The sequence below is a fragment of the Sprattus sprattus genome (genome assembly GCF_963457725.1).
Source record: "Sprattus sprattus genome assembly, chromosome: 1".
Classification (NCBI taxonomy): Eukaryota; Metazoa; Chordata; class Actinopteri; order Clupeiformes; family Clupeidae; genus Sprattus; species Sprattus sprattus.
The window spans coordinates 40,566,216-40,581,343 of record NC_137920.1 but is presented as its reverse complement, the minus strand read 5'-3'; the positions used below and the strand labels follow the sequence as shown (position 1 = coordinate 40,581,343).

The 15,128-nt window shown below is 42.0% G+C and overlaps 1 protein-coding gene across 3 annotated transcripts in view; it reads right to left on the bottom strand.

Moving 5' to 3' along the window:
• Positions 1-11,941, bottom strand: part of myh11a (myosin, heavy chain 11a, smooth muscle) — a 30,687-nt gene extending 18,746 nt beyond the window's left edge. For all 3 annotated transcript variants that reach the window (XM_080833136.1, XM_080833137.1, XM_080833138.1), the window contains exons 1-5: positions 11,858-11,941; positions 6,719-7,082; positions 6,296-6,452; positions 3,326-3,353; positions 13-112 (exon numbers count right to left, since the gene is read on the bottom strand). In XM_080833136.1, coding sequence (XP_080689262.1) covers positions 13-112; positions 3,326-3,353; positions 6,296-6,452; positions 6,719-7,060 — 627 coding nt within the window. In that variant the 5' untranslated portion in view covers positions 7,061-7,082; positions 11,858-11,941. The remainder of the gene's footprint in view (positions 1-12; positions 113-3,325; positions 3,354-6,295; positions 6,453-6,718; positions 7,083-11,857) is intronic.
• Between the last annotated feature and the right edge of the window lie 3,187 nt (positions 11,942-15,128).

Below are 15,128 nucleotides of genomic sequence, written 5' to 3'. Positions count from 1 at the left end.
ATGGATACTTACAGCACTGGTGTCTTTCTTGCCTTTGGTGGAGGAAGCCACAACTGCCAAATACTGAATGACCTTTTTGGTATTCTCTGTCTTTCCTGCCCCAGACTCTCCTCTGCAAAACAAGCATGGTGACATGGTTGAAAAAACACTGCTGACAAGAGGTTATCAACACATTTAGCACAGTTATGCTAGCTTTCCACAACTCCCCGTTTGTAAGGAATCTGTGTGATGGATTGGAGTAATTTATGGAGATGGAATAGACAGTGGCTGTGTGCAATCTCTGAAGAAGTATGCTACAAAAATCCAATGTGTTTGTAATGAAATATTACACTCACAGTAGCCCGTGTCATGATTTAAAGTCAGACGGACAGTTAGAAAAAAGATGTCAACACATAACCATGAAGTTTCTATGTGTGACACCTGATGGGACTCACTCACAAATTGTATCTGAAGTTGAAAAACACAAGTACACTAGTGACTGATGAAAGTGACTAAATGGCTGAGGAAAAAGTATTAAGACGTGTCCTCTTTGCAACCAGTTACTATTCCTCATTATTACGAGAGCAGACTGTGAGTGTGAAAAGTGCTGTGTTGTATTATTAGACTTTGATCTGTGATACGGCAGAGACGAGGGATCCCAGCCCACCATCTCCCTCCAACATCTCCTTATAAGGCAAACTGTGTGAGGGATTCACAGGGCGTTGCAATGGGGGTTTGTTTGGGAGGCAAGGGACATCATCATTCTCTTTCACTTGGGCCTATAATCATCACCTTTTACCTTTAATCTGTTTTTCACTCAGTCTTTGACTCTACAGTAATACAAGGTAATGTTTCTTGTGTTAAAACACTGGTACAAGCAGTTTTGAGTTGCTAGATTTTTTTAAACATAATGACAAAATGATGCAATGACTATTTTCATCAGAAGCCAACACTCACTTCTCTCTCAGCCAGCATGGAGAAAATAAACAGTTCTACTCTGTTATATCGTGTGCATATGTTCACATGTGCAGAACTTGTATTAGCACTAGCCATCCAATCAGTGTTAATACCGCCGGCCAAACTGTTTACAATTGGTTGAATTTACTGGATGGCATCAGAGGTATACCCTTGGTCTACAATTAGTGTAACCAAACGACATCATCTAAAAATGACCCTCATAACATGCCATGAAAGGAGCTGAAGGCCAAAAGGACTGACCAAAGCATTGAGTACGCTTTGGGCCAAGCTTAATGACTACCTTGGTACCCTGGGCACAGAGAGCAGTCTCTCCCTCATGAAGGTTACCATGGGGATTAGGGCAGGAGACACTGATCCACAGATCATCATCTGGGGTAACTAGCTCACGTCTGTTAGCCGTGGCACAAACCGCAGCAACATACTGTAAAGCATCATGGGGATCTTTTTTCAGATTTTTTTGTTTTCCTCTGATATCCCGGCAGATATTAAAGACTTCATTTAGTTATTCACTTAAAAGTCACTGTTCTAATTGTCTTTGGTGTCATTCTATGACACACTGGGCCTTAATCTCATAGAAGGGCAACTGGGAACAAGCAAAGACCACCCCACATGAACTGAAGCTTATTACATAACTTGGCAAAATCATGTAATTTAATACCATGAGCAAGATCTTAAGCGCAGACACGGGTGGATCAGCGCAGAGATCTCGCACGCCAAACGATAGCTTTTAGTTCATGTGTGACGGACTGCTTGTTGCTTCGCTCGTTGCCTGTCAATGCGATTAGGGCCCATCGTCTCGATGTAAAAAACGAAACGCTACTCCTGCCAGGACATGAAGCTCCTTGTAAACAGTTCTCCACTGTTTATGTTATCTGATGACAAATAACATTCGTAAAGGAAGTAATGTGAAGCATGAAAGTATTGATATTTTATTCCTTAGCCTCCAGGCCAAAGAGATACTGTAAGTGCACCCATTAACGGACACAAACGATTTAGAGGAATTTCTGCCTTGCTCAGTTCATGTTTACTCAAGCGTTACATAAGCTCTCACAAAGCACAGTATAGGTGTAGTGTTACCCTCCTAGATTTTTTTGCAGTGCTTTAGTGACGTAAGATCATCGTCTGTTCCCATGTTTCTATAGTTGTTCAATGATTTCATTCTCTCGTTATGGCTCAAAGAGAACATTCCAGAACAGGGGTGCACTAACGAAACAGTTTACTGTTCCAAGATGTCAAATAAATGCAGAATGGTGAAAAAAGTTTCACTAACATATGATTGTGCCCCCAAACAAACAGGAAAATGACAGCAATCTCTCTAAATAAGACCATAGGAAATGGCTGGAACCATTACGGAAGTGCTCTGATGTGATCAGTGAATGCTGGCGTATCCAGACATCAATCGGCTCAGAACAGAGACAATCAAGAGCGCCCGTCATTTCCTCTGTTGCACTCACTAAACGCTGAACAGGAAATGTGCTTTTAGTCTGAAGCCTCACACAGAGATGCAGAACCCTAGTGCTCCAGACAAGATTCTATATTTCAAAATAGTGTGAAGGCTTGGTGGATTAATGTATACATATATTATTAAGCTATTTGTACTGTTTTTAGCTGGGTGTACTATTGTTGTGTTATATGTTGTTGTTGTGTTATATGTTATCCCACGTCGCACAAACAGGAGCAGCACTCCAAATTTCGTTGTATGCGAATACAATGACAATAAAGGCTTTTCTATTCTATTCTGTGACATATTAGTAGTGATGTGACATGAATGTGACTTTGACCAACATGCTGTACCATGTGTTTTAGTGACAGTGACACAGTTAAAAGGAACTTTATGTAAGGCATTTAGGGCTAACATGGATACCTTACCCACCCTGGCAGGGAGGATTCTCTAGAAATTGACAGTTTTCACAAAGATTGTTTGAGACAAACAAACAAGCTGAAATGAGCCCCAAACAAACACTAATCTGGTTTTAGCATCGGTACAGAGGGCACACTTCCTGTGAGGAGGCTGATTCTAAAGAGAGCTGACCCGCAGGGGTCTCTGGTGAACAGTTCCCACTAAGAGACCGCGACTCCTACAAAACTCAAATACCAGCTGCAGTCTCGCTGACCAATCAGAGGCTCTCCTTCTCATAAATGTGTGGCCTGCACTTATGTTATTTCCCACACTGACATTACTTTCATGAAAAAATAAATCAACATGAAAAGCATAGGAATCATAGGCGCATTCACAGTGCGTTTACAGTGCATTTACAGTGCGTTTACAGTGCATTTACAGTCCATTACAAACGTTGGATATGGTACATAGGGGTTACTGATGTGATGGATGTTATGATGTTATGAATACATCTGTATTGTAACTTACGTGCAGAGAATAGACTGGTCTTCACGATCTGTGTGAAAATGAGAAAGAAGCACAGATTAGTGGTTATTACCATCACAGCTCTTCCTAAACACAACCATATGAAATACAGTATGAAGTTACTCAAAAAGATGATTCAGCTGATAAAACAACAACAACCTCTACAATGAGACAACACACAACATCAGGCTTCAATACATGTGGAAATGCCTCAAAGAGCAAAGACTTCCACAGCTCCATGTAAGGACACTGTGAAACGGTATCCTCAGTCTGAGAAGCCAGGGGTGATCCTAGAGCCTAGAGGTGTTCAATCGTGAGGAAAGCCACTTGGCCATCATTGGATCAATTATCAAGAGAGGACTTTGGATTTGGCCTCAATCTAAACATGACCTCTTTCCTTTAAATCCCCAGGAATGTCCATTCATTTGATGTACAGTTAGCATCAAGCACACATGGTGGTGGTTGTGTTTCAGGCTGAATCTGAATGATGTTGATTCGCCAGTGATAGTACATATAGAAAACCAGCTCTTGTGAACCAGTTCTGTTTTAGGCTGAGTCTGAATGATGTAGATCCGCCTAGTGATAGTACATATAGAAAACAAGCTCTTGTGAACCAGTCTCTCAGTAAACACACGGGGAGCTGTTGCTCATCTTGGCCTCTGTCTCACTCTGGGCTTGGGTCCACACACAACATGTAGCTTGTTCCTTTTGCTTTCTTCCTAATTAAGGCACAAGCCTGGACAACCAGGACTCCGGAGCATATCCATAACAGATCCAAACACAGTGATGGGAGACAGCCTTACAGCCAGAGGATGGAGGACTTAAAGAGTGCTGAAATTGTACTAGGCAGGATCTCTAAAGGCTGGTGGCAAAACCATGTGTTGTAACAAGCTGCATAACCAAATATAGATCTGTCAGCATGTGTTACATGAAATACAAAAATAGTCAAATATTCATCAAATCCAGGTCTACCTTTGGCAATTAAAACACAAAATGTAGCCTACATGCTGCCCCATACACCGTAATGTCTAAATTTCTTTCCAGAGTAAAAGAGATGGATAGTGACTGGTACACTATGCCCAAGAGGAGAGAGCCATGGATAAATAACAAGCCCCCCCTGCACTCCCATCCTCACATATGACCTCGCCTCATCTCAAATTATGACATGGGCAACACCCAGTCAAGCATGGGGATTTCACTGGACTTCAAAGCAGAATCATCCCTAAGCCCTCATGAAGGAATGCGGCTCTTTCCACAGGGAGGACTGCGTCTTGCCTTGCCACCATGGCTGCTCGTCTGTGAGGATCTAACTGGCACTGTCTCCTGCCTCAGTGTTCTCGTCCGTCAGGCAGACGATGACTGCTTACTTCATTTCTGCACAGCCACAGTAAGTATGGCCTCAAAGACATATGTCAGCTTTACTGTTTCCTGTGATAGTGGTTGTGTGAAAAACCAACCACGGGAATGTGTCAATGATGTGTCAATGACAAGCTGTTCTTTAGCAATCCAAATACCAGTTCATGATGGCAATGTTCTAATGTGATAAAATGATTGCTACAGTAATCAGTAAATGAAAAGACTTTTTAAACACCAGAACAGTTTAGATAAAAGTTCCATATTGTTAGCCAACAGTTTTTTAACATCAGTGTTACTGTAAGCATAGCAGGTCACCCAACTGCAACTTCAGGGACCTTAAAAGGATGAGGTCATTTTCTTCAGCTGGTTCTGATAAATGCATACTAGAAACTTTTCCACCAGAAAATAAAACTGTGTGTTCAATAGAGGCTGTTCTCACGTCCCATAACTTTTCACAGTTTCATCTGAATTGGCAACAGAAGCAACATAATTGTGGCTCTACAACAAAACAGCTAGCCATAATAACCCATAACAAGCGGTTACATTAATAGCTAAATCTAGCAACTATACTACATGATACAATTAGAACATTATTGAATTGACAGATCACTTGTCATCTGGCATCTGGTCATCATTTTGATGCCTTTCATTCCCACCATTTTCTGTTAGATCAAAGGCCTTCATGTAACCATCATGAGCACTGATTTACAGCTATACTTTAGATGAATCACATGCAGTCATGTATGGATGGTTGCAAGCTTACATACTTGTGGCCCTCTATTTTCATTTAGATTCCTATGGGAGCTCCGGAACCTTCTAATGTCCTGCAGGGTCAAGTGGGCATGACTGGGAGCGCAACTTAAAAGCCTGTGGGAACTCACTGCCTCCCCCTTTGAGAACCCAGCCAGGCAAAACCACAAGGCATTTAGACATCAATGTCCATACCATTGAACCATATGGTGGCGGGCGCATAGTTCCACAGGGGTTAATAAAAGGACCATGAAACATTAGCATCTCTCAGGGTCGTTACCATCATCAGAAGTCATGTAAAATGGTCCGACAGCACGTGCCACAGAAGAGCCATGATAGGCCTCAGCGTCAAATGGGCTCCAAAAGGGTGACAAGAGGCTGCTTACGAGTTTAACAGCTGTAGAGTGATATATCTTTCATCTAGTCCGGACAGCCACCACCACCCCCCCACCCCCCACCCCCACCCCCTCTCTTGCAAGCACATTCACACATACAAATGTACCCAAACACAAACCACTTCCAGCTCTCTGAGCTGTCATATGGCACTTCAACAAAGCACAAATCACTTTTAAAGAGGTCTTCCTGCCTTAAAAGTTCTCTCAAGAAGTCAGCACTTGTTGCATTAAGCCCTGTTTACTATTCAGGGAATTCATATTAAGGAGGACAGCAGTTATGTAGCAGCTGCAGCTCTTATGCAGATAGATGTCATGAACACACATTGTGATTAGTGTCAACTGATTCCATGATCCCAAAGAGGAGAAACAGCACTGACCTTAAATAACATACACATCCAGTGGTATTCTAATATAGATGCATCAATCTTTATGTTAATAAAGAAACCAAAGAAGCAGTAAATATAGGCCTTACTTTGCATCATGTTTCTGTAGGCGTTATCAGAGATGGAGTAGATGTGAGGAGGGACCTCGTGACGTTTCTTCCCTTTGTACATTTCAATGATTTTCTCTGAGTAGATGGGCAGCATTTTGTAGGGATTGACCACTACACAGAAGAGGCCAGAGTAGGTCTGGGGAGAAAGAGAAGAATTTCAGTCGTATTACCCCCGTGCACATAGTTGATGGACTTCACATGCAAAAGCATTCCACTGCACAGGTTCATAACAATGCACACCACATTACATTGGCCATGTTAGCCTAGCAAGCTTTCATAATGAACAAGACTACATCTGGGGTAATTGATTAACATTATTTGTGTATTGTGTGTATTTCTCGTGTTTCTGTTTGTTTCGTGGCAGTGAGAGACGGCGTCCCTTTAGACAGAGCACACACTCACGTAGATCAGGCCAGAGAAGTAGCGCTCCCTCAGGTTGTGCAGCACCGAGGCCTCGTTCAGGTGGGTGAGCTCGGCCATGTCCTCCACCTTGCTGAACTTGGGCGGGTTCATCCTCTGGATGTCGTCCTTGTTGATCGTCATCTTCTTGGCGTTGTCTGCCAGCACCACCAGCACCTCTTCGCCATGTTCTTCCTGGATGCTGGCCGCATCGAAGCCGTTCTTCTCCGAGGGCACCCACACCAGCTTCTTGGCTGCCCAGTCGGCCTGTGCCACAGGACTGTTGATGAAGTCTTTATCCAGGTAGAGGAACTTTTCCTCCTCACTCAGTGCCTTCTTAGACATCTTGGAGGTTGGGTGGGGAGGTCTGTCAAAAGGAACAGATTATTTCAACTCAGTTAAGAGCTCATGCCAACAAATTATGGAAATGTTCACGTGCTGAATTATTTGGTTCTGTCTGGGACTCTAGATGTTGAATCATTTGGTTCTGTCTGGGACTCTAGATGTTGAATCATTTAGTTCTGTCTGGGACTCTAGATGTTGAATCATTTGGTTCTGTCTGGGACTCTAGATGTTGAATCAATTGGTTCTGTCTGGAACTCATATACATTACATTTATATCGCACTTTTCACAGTTCACAAAGATGCTTTACTCCAGACTCTAGATGTTGATGCACAGTAAGGATTCTTCTCCTTCTGAACCATACTGGACCCCAGGTGTTCTTTGCATGTGGATGAAACATTAAGTGGTTAATTGGTTAAAATGGGAGAACAAAATCAATTGCTATCATCTTTGTAACCCTATATGGTTCATATGCAGCTATAGGAAATTAATCTAAGCCCACATGAATATATGATTTAGTAAAGCCAGGGTAATATACATCATTGATGTGCACTTTCCAGACTAGTCGTGTAAACCAGACACATTCACTGCTAGGGTCTATGACCCTGATGATGTAAACAAGTCCCAATGTGCTTCCAGTGCTTTACACTTTGTTCCAGGCAGTGGTGATACATATGCTCTACATGCCATGTGCAATTCCTAACTTTAACAACTTTAACTTTACCAAGAAGACATTTTAATTCAATACAAGCTGTTTCTTTCTGTCTGTATTTCACACATAAACACGCACACACACATACATACATATACAGTATACACTGCCAAAAATACCAAGGGATCCTTTTGCAGCAGGGAATTCATGAAGGGAATTCTCGGGGAAAGATGAAATTATCTCATCACAGCAAAAATGAGCATTTGCAACACACATCTTAGTTAAAGCCAAGCAGAGTCCATAATGGCATGATAATTGCTATGGCAACAAAGTTTTTTTTCTTCAACTCTAGGTCTAGGTCTTCTGCTTTTCTTTTGCTGCACAGGGCTGGTTCCCTGCAGCATTGACCATATAAGGGCACCTTCCCTGCAGTGGACTTGTTTCTGCGGACCTAAACAGCAAGGCAAGAAGGCTCCCAAACAAAGGCCTTATAGGGAATAGTATGTCTCCAGCTACACTCGCAGTTTACTCCACAATGATAACACAGAGTGGGGATATGTGGGGGGGGGGGGGGGGGGGGGGGTCTAGAGGGGTCTTGCTTCTTTCCCCTAATTCCTCTGTCCTCTAATGTTTGGTGGCAAGGAGGCTACCTGCAAGTATTTTTCAACAAGTTGCAGTTGTTTGAAGTGAAAAATTAGAGCATGACAACAATGTTATAACATTTTTCACATCAATGCATCATTCTATGTTAAAAAGTCTCAAAATTAGGTAATATCGGTTGTACTCCATACAGTCCACAACATTAAAATAAAAGCGACAACATTTCCATAAGAATTCTTCATTCAGAACATCTCAGTCAATGGCAGCATAGTTCTGATCAACAAGTGTGAATGACTTATATAGACAATATTTCCAGACTTGCCAGCCCAGTGGAGAGTGTATAAATAAACGCCCATTTCTCATGGGAAGCATCAAATCCTTTCTAGGAAAGCATAACTCCGCATTCTGAGCACTCCCACAGGGGCAGATCATGTGGGTAAATATTAGGCTTCACTTTCAATGAATATATATTGAAAAGGAGAGAAACGGCTGTCTGATGTGGGCAGAAAATCAGAGATGAGAGGACAGGCACCCAACACTGTGTGACTCAACAGACTCTGTAGCCTTAAGAGGCCATGAGATTGGCAGAACCCATGCACATCTCCCAAACAACCAATGTACAACCATATACAGTACAGGTCGTGGGCAGAGGTTCCCTAAGTTAGACACCTCTTTGCAGAAATATAACATATTAAAGTTAAGATAAAGGATCCTGATCAACACATTTTTATAACATTACCAGAAGAGTGCCTTATTTAATTCAAATATCAGTTAATTATCTGTCGTATCAACTGCATACACTGAAGGTACTAGCTCAGATACGCTCTCTCTCTCCATGTCATACCTTTGATATGTGTACTATAGAGAGCTTTGTTCTTTCTCAATGCACGCCGAAGACAGATGTTTCAGCTGGTTCTGACAGAGCGACAGTTTGTTGACAAGTGTCGGACTCTAGGGAGATCCTTGTGAAGATTGCCAAGATAGTCTCAAAAGTCAACTGTTTGGTCTGCATTGTCATTAGAGTGCAAAGAGCGGCTCGTCATATAAATGATATGCCTTGGCGTCAGTGAGGGGATTTGTTAGTGAGGAATGGTCTTGGTTTTATTATGAGATAACAGCAGTGAAGTACCATTCAGCTCCTAATCATCCAAGGCATCAAGGGACTCCATTAAGGGACTCCAAATATGGAATGAGTCAAACCTAGGATGTGCCCCTAAAAATAAACAAATGAAAAAAATGAAGCTCGTAACTCCATTTTGCAACTCCATCTTGCAGTGCCATTAGACTACTTTTAGTTTGGTGGCCAAATTGTTTGATTGAATTTGCCCCAGCTATTTTTAAGGAGATTGAAAGAATGAAACAGAATTTGAGAGAATGCTCGAATGCTTGTCTTCCTGAAATAGAGATTCAGAGTTGATGGTTCACATGGAGTTAAGTGGCAACAACTCATTAGAAAGAGATTCCCAGGCTCAGAAGGCCGAAGACCTTTCGATTTTAATGAAACACTAGAGTTTCCTGTGTTGTGTACTTCTGCTCGCTGACCCAGGGTGGTGCACATAAACAATCTCCATGCAGGAGGATGTTATCCCCATCTTATTGTATCTCATCCCATTCTTAAAGTAATCCCATTTTCATCAATTGCAAAATGCTTTAACCTTTCACTCAAGCTGAAATTCAACACTAGAATTCAGAAGCACTATTTAACACTCAAGCATTACGGCTAACTTCAGGTTGATATGAGATCTTTCATTACTGAAGTAAACTGTTAAGGGAAAAAAGTGAACAGGGGGTCATGGTTTGTAAAATGGGCCTGTTGCCCAGAGCATCATGTGACCTCCCAATTTGCAGGAATGGAGAAATGACCCCTGGGCCTGTGAAATCCACCGCATCTCCAACCCCACCCCCGCCCCGCTCCCACCCCTAGCCAGCTCTCACAAAAACAAAAATCTCTCATGTGCTTTTAAGGGGAACTTAATTGCTCTAATGCCAGGATGAAAATGGCTAAGATAAAAAGTGACCTTAGGCTCAAGAAAATAAAATGTTACATGGTTTTGGAATGTGTTTGTTCTCTGTTGGTGTCTTCACCTGGAATAATAGAGTAATGGTAAAAGCTAGCCTGACTTCTGTTTTTTATGATAGTACTGGGCTTTGGGCAGATGACTTTAGAATTGTGTTAAATCGTTAGACGAGACAAAGCACACAGCTAGATCGTGCCGCCTAAAGATAGGGGCTGCAAACTACTTAACAATCCACCAGCACATGATTAGGTGCCACCCTTGAACATAGGACTGTCTTGATCATGACTGGATCCTCAGGAAAAATTATTTCCAGCCGTTGTACACAAACCATGTTTCTGTCAACTGTCATTCACTTGAAACATACAGCTGTCTCGTGCGTGTGATGTGGTAGAATCACTTGTGCACTTCCAGTTTCTTAAGTTAATGTGAATTCTATTGGTCTTCTGACTATACACTTGTAAGAAGCTCATAGAGATGAGCATTCTTTGAGTTCATCATAAAGATGCAGACAGGGTGGTTACAGCTCTGGACTATCATACAGACACTCTGTTCACTTAACTTGCACTGAACTGCACTAGTGTGTGCACGCGCGCACACAGACACACACACACACGCAGCTTCAATATCTACAAATAAAATGGTATCTTACACACTTCATCGCTTATTTTACTTTGATTAGTGTATTACGTTTACGTTTCTCTGGATAAAAGTGTCTGCTAAATACCTGACCTTTTTAAGGCGACAGCGCTTACTCCTATTGTGCAGGTTGCTGTGTTGATGACTACAAACCCTGTGTATTCGAATGACTTACCACAAAGTTAAACGGAAGAGATACATTAGACAAACATGTTTGGAAAACAGGAAGACGTCTGGTTAGCGTTAGACTTTCTTCCCCGTTTAGGCTACTGTAAGGTCACACACCCGCAGTTTCCTTCAATCTAGATGTCACGTTGTACAGATAGAAAACTCCACAGGCGTTTTGAGTCGCACCAATACATGTCTGAAGACAGAACGTGTGCGCATAGTAGAACATGATGTAGTATAGCCAAAGAACTGTCAAGATAATATAAGGCTATTTAAGGCTAAAATCTGATGTATCCCAGTCTAAAGAACAGTATCCTCGTTGAGACGTAGTCTTAGACATTAATTAGGCTTAGCCATGTTCATTGTACATACATCACATAGCCTATGTACATGGTCTCAAAACGTATAGTGCACATCGTGCCAAAACAGATTATTCATGCCAAATGCATCAGGTAGCCTTACAGGGTTATGATTTTCATGTGGAGAAAATGAATTCGAGACGTTCATCAAATGACGCTTGTTGATAACTATTAATTGCTAACCTAACTAAATATGACATATTAGATAACTCAATCAACAACCTGATAATACATTAAGCATATAGTGCGTAATTCATAAACTATGCAAATATTCCATATTAAAAATCGCTCCTGTCGACTACAGTCTAAATTCCATAAGCAATAAAAGATTAAGCTTTTTTTAAAACATTAAACAATTGCACTTACATGAATTGAGGCTGATTATCAACGTGGGGTTGGATTTGGAAAGTTAGGGTTTGGAGAGTCCCAAGTCGACGAGGTACTCCAAAGACGAACAGTCCAAATTAGCCAGCTGTCATCAGAAGGACATTTAAAGTACGCTGCAGAATTGGAGGGAGGGGCAGCTTGCACAGTACCTCCTCCGATATAGGTTTTTATCGCATTAGATGCTGACGGCGTGTCAAACATCCCCTTCCAAAACCCTCCGCAGCAAGAACTTCTCTGGGACCTGAGCTGCTGTGAATTATCTATTGACATGCCAAGCACCTCACGCACGGTACCTCTACTACTATAGTGATGTACTAGTACTATATGATGTAGACTTGAGAATAGGTTGGGTCATGAAACACTTTATCACGATGGAAACACTTAATCACGATGGGAACATATTCACTTGTAAAGTTCCCAGGGGACAATGAAATAACAGGGGGCAATGTGACAGCAAACAAAACCTCTAACCTCTAAAACATCTACAACTTTATTAAGACTGCAGTTGGACCACCACTGAGATACACAGGGAAGCTCCAGGCATGAATGCATCACAACAAGAAGAGACAGTCTGTAACTTTTATAAATACCCTAACTAAGAGCTCCAAGTCCTCATACTGAAAAGGACATACTGTTGCTTGTCAAAGTAGGGATCCCAGCTGAGAGGGAGAGAGATTGTCAGGGGAGACGAGTGGGCGTGATGGAGACTCCCTAGATTACATATGTTTCAGGAAGGCAAATCCCACAAGCCTTGTTGTGTCCCCTGTCTTTTACGCACATCGCATTCTTCCACATCCACCCCTCACAGCACATTCCCAAAGCTCTCCTTTCCCCTCCAGTGGAGCTTCCTATATAAGGACAACCTCCTATTTTGTCCAATAAATCACGCTGGCAATGCTTGATGTTTCCAGGGAACAAGGAGAGATTGGTATGCTCACAAACTACACGACAGTGGCTGAGATGGAGATGTCCAAGAGGACAAAAAGGGGTTTGGAAAGAGAACCCCGTCTCTGGTCAGTATCAAGAGTAACGTGGATGGGGCGTGAAGACAGGATGGGAGAGACCCGTAACCTAGAAATGGACAGGAGGAGTAAGAGAGGGAAAGAGAGAGTGAGAGATAGCCAGGAACAAGAGAGGAGGGAGACGTACGGTCCCTGCACTGGCTGTGTTGTGCCATATAAGGCCAGTGGGGCCTGCCAGGAATCTCAGGAGCATTCTGCATTGGAAGGGCTAGCCCACACGACCAAGTGACTTTATATGGTGCACCACCAATAGCATTGTTGAACAGGCTACCACTTGCATACGGCTAACTTCGAATTATTTACTCAAACTCCCTATTAAATGCTTTCTGCTGTCAAATCACAAGTGTCATTGGTACAGATGATGTGTTCCAACATTCAAATGTGAACTGTCAGCTGGTCTGACGACATTCAGGTTGGTTTCTGGTAGCCTATATTAAGCACTAAAAGCATGCATTATAATTACTTTAACAATGACAAAGACCTCATGCAAGACATTCATGTCAAATAAATGTGTAATCTGAGCCGTCTTTGATAAAGTGAGTTGAAGAATCACAGGATCCACTGTATGTAAGCAAGATATACATAAATATTTATCCTAAATTAATTAGGTGTACATTAACTAACACATAGTTATATGAGAGAGACCATCAGTTTAATCTACAGCTTATCTCTCACAGGCCTTAAAGTTAATTAAGTCTTCTTGTTTTTTCCCACAAACTATTCATGACACATCTCAAGTTACTGACCTGTCACATATATTCACATTTAAAGATGTGCCTTGCCTACAACATCACTAATGCTGACCAACTCCATTTTGGGGGACATGAACTCTGCCATCACACTTTCAGCATTGGTAGAAAAAGCATGAGGTCGGGAGGGCTGGAGTTCGGAAGTGCACAGACACAGGTCATCAGCTCGCCTCCAGAAGCTCCGTTGGTCCATTTCTCTCCATGACGATAAATAATCCCCTGAATCTCCATGACGATAAAGATTCCCCTGAAGGAGTCACACCCTGGACTCAGATACAACAGATACTGTAGAAGGTGCAGTGTAAAGAGTGGTACTAGGTGATGTACTGCTACATATGCAATTCAATGTTGATTTGATGACTTATTCAGAAGAAATTATGCTTTAGTTGCATGGAGCTTTTTTACATTGCACCTTGTCTAAACGTGCTATGTAGAGACAGTGGCTAATGCTAGTTCTGCCTGTCTGTTCAGTTCTAGACATAACTAGCAGCACTAGCCAGGAGGTATCTCTTTGACCATATGAGGTGTTGTAAAAGACTGCTAGAGAGTTAATGACAGTATTCATATATTCCCAACAAACAGGAATGAGCATGTGTATTATACTCTGTTTGATGAGATATTTCCTGAGCTATAATCGCAGAAAACACAGAAAGAATCATGGGGTTTCATTTCATGGGTTTCACTGTGATTAATGACTAATGGGATATGGGCAGGTCTATGCTCTGCATGCTTTCTTTGCTTCGCATGGCTGTCAGCAGACTGCAGAAGGTCACTTGACTGGCTGGGACGGCCTGACACCCAGACACTATTGGATGTGTCTCACCTGTGCAGATATTGCACCAGTGTTTGGATGTTAATGAAACCTCTGCACATAAAACCATAACACCACTCTGTGAGAGGCTGAGTGGTCTTGGTTAGGTCTGATTGTCTGAACCAAATAGAAAGAGAGCCTATTCGTATTCATGTCTGTGTACGTCTGGCTGTCTGCTTTACCCCATCACTCATGTAATGATAAATGTTTCTACCGATATATTTATTGAGGCATGCTTCATTCAAACTATGCTGTCTGAAAATGTTTCCTATCTCTGTGTCCCTAGATGGAAACACTGTCAAACACTACCATATGTTTATGGAGAGTTTTGACCTCATTGGAATGTCATAGTTTACTAATTTAGGCTCTAGACAAACACCACTTATATTTTAAACTGTTGCACATACTGGTTAATAAGTGTTATTTAACTGACACTGACTGTTATATGTACACATATCCATTTCTGCACACTAAAAGCCATCAGTAGCTAGGTAATAACTCTGATAGAAGCAGCTCACAGCAGAATTTTCACACAATAAGTCTTGTGTGGATGTGGTAACTCCAGTATCGACGCTTCTTTCTGTCTATTTCTACTCCAGTTTCAGCTAATTCTTGACAGCAAAGCTTTGCTAGGACTGGTGCTTCTGCTATATAACCCTGGGGCTGAC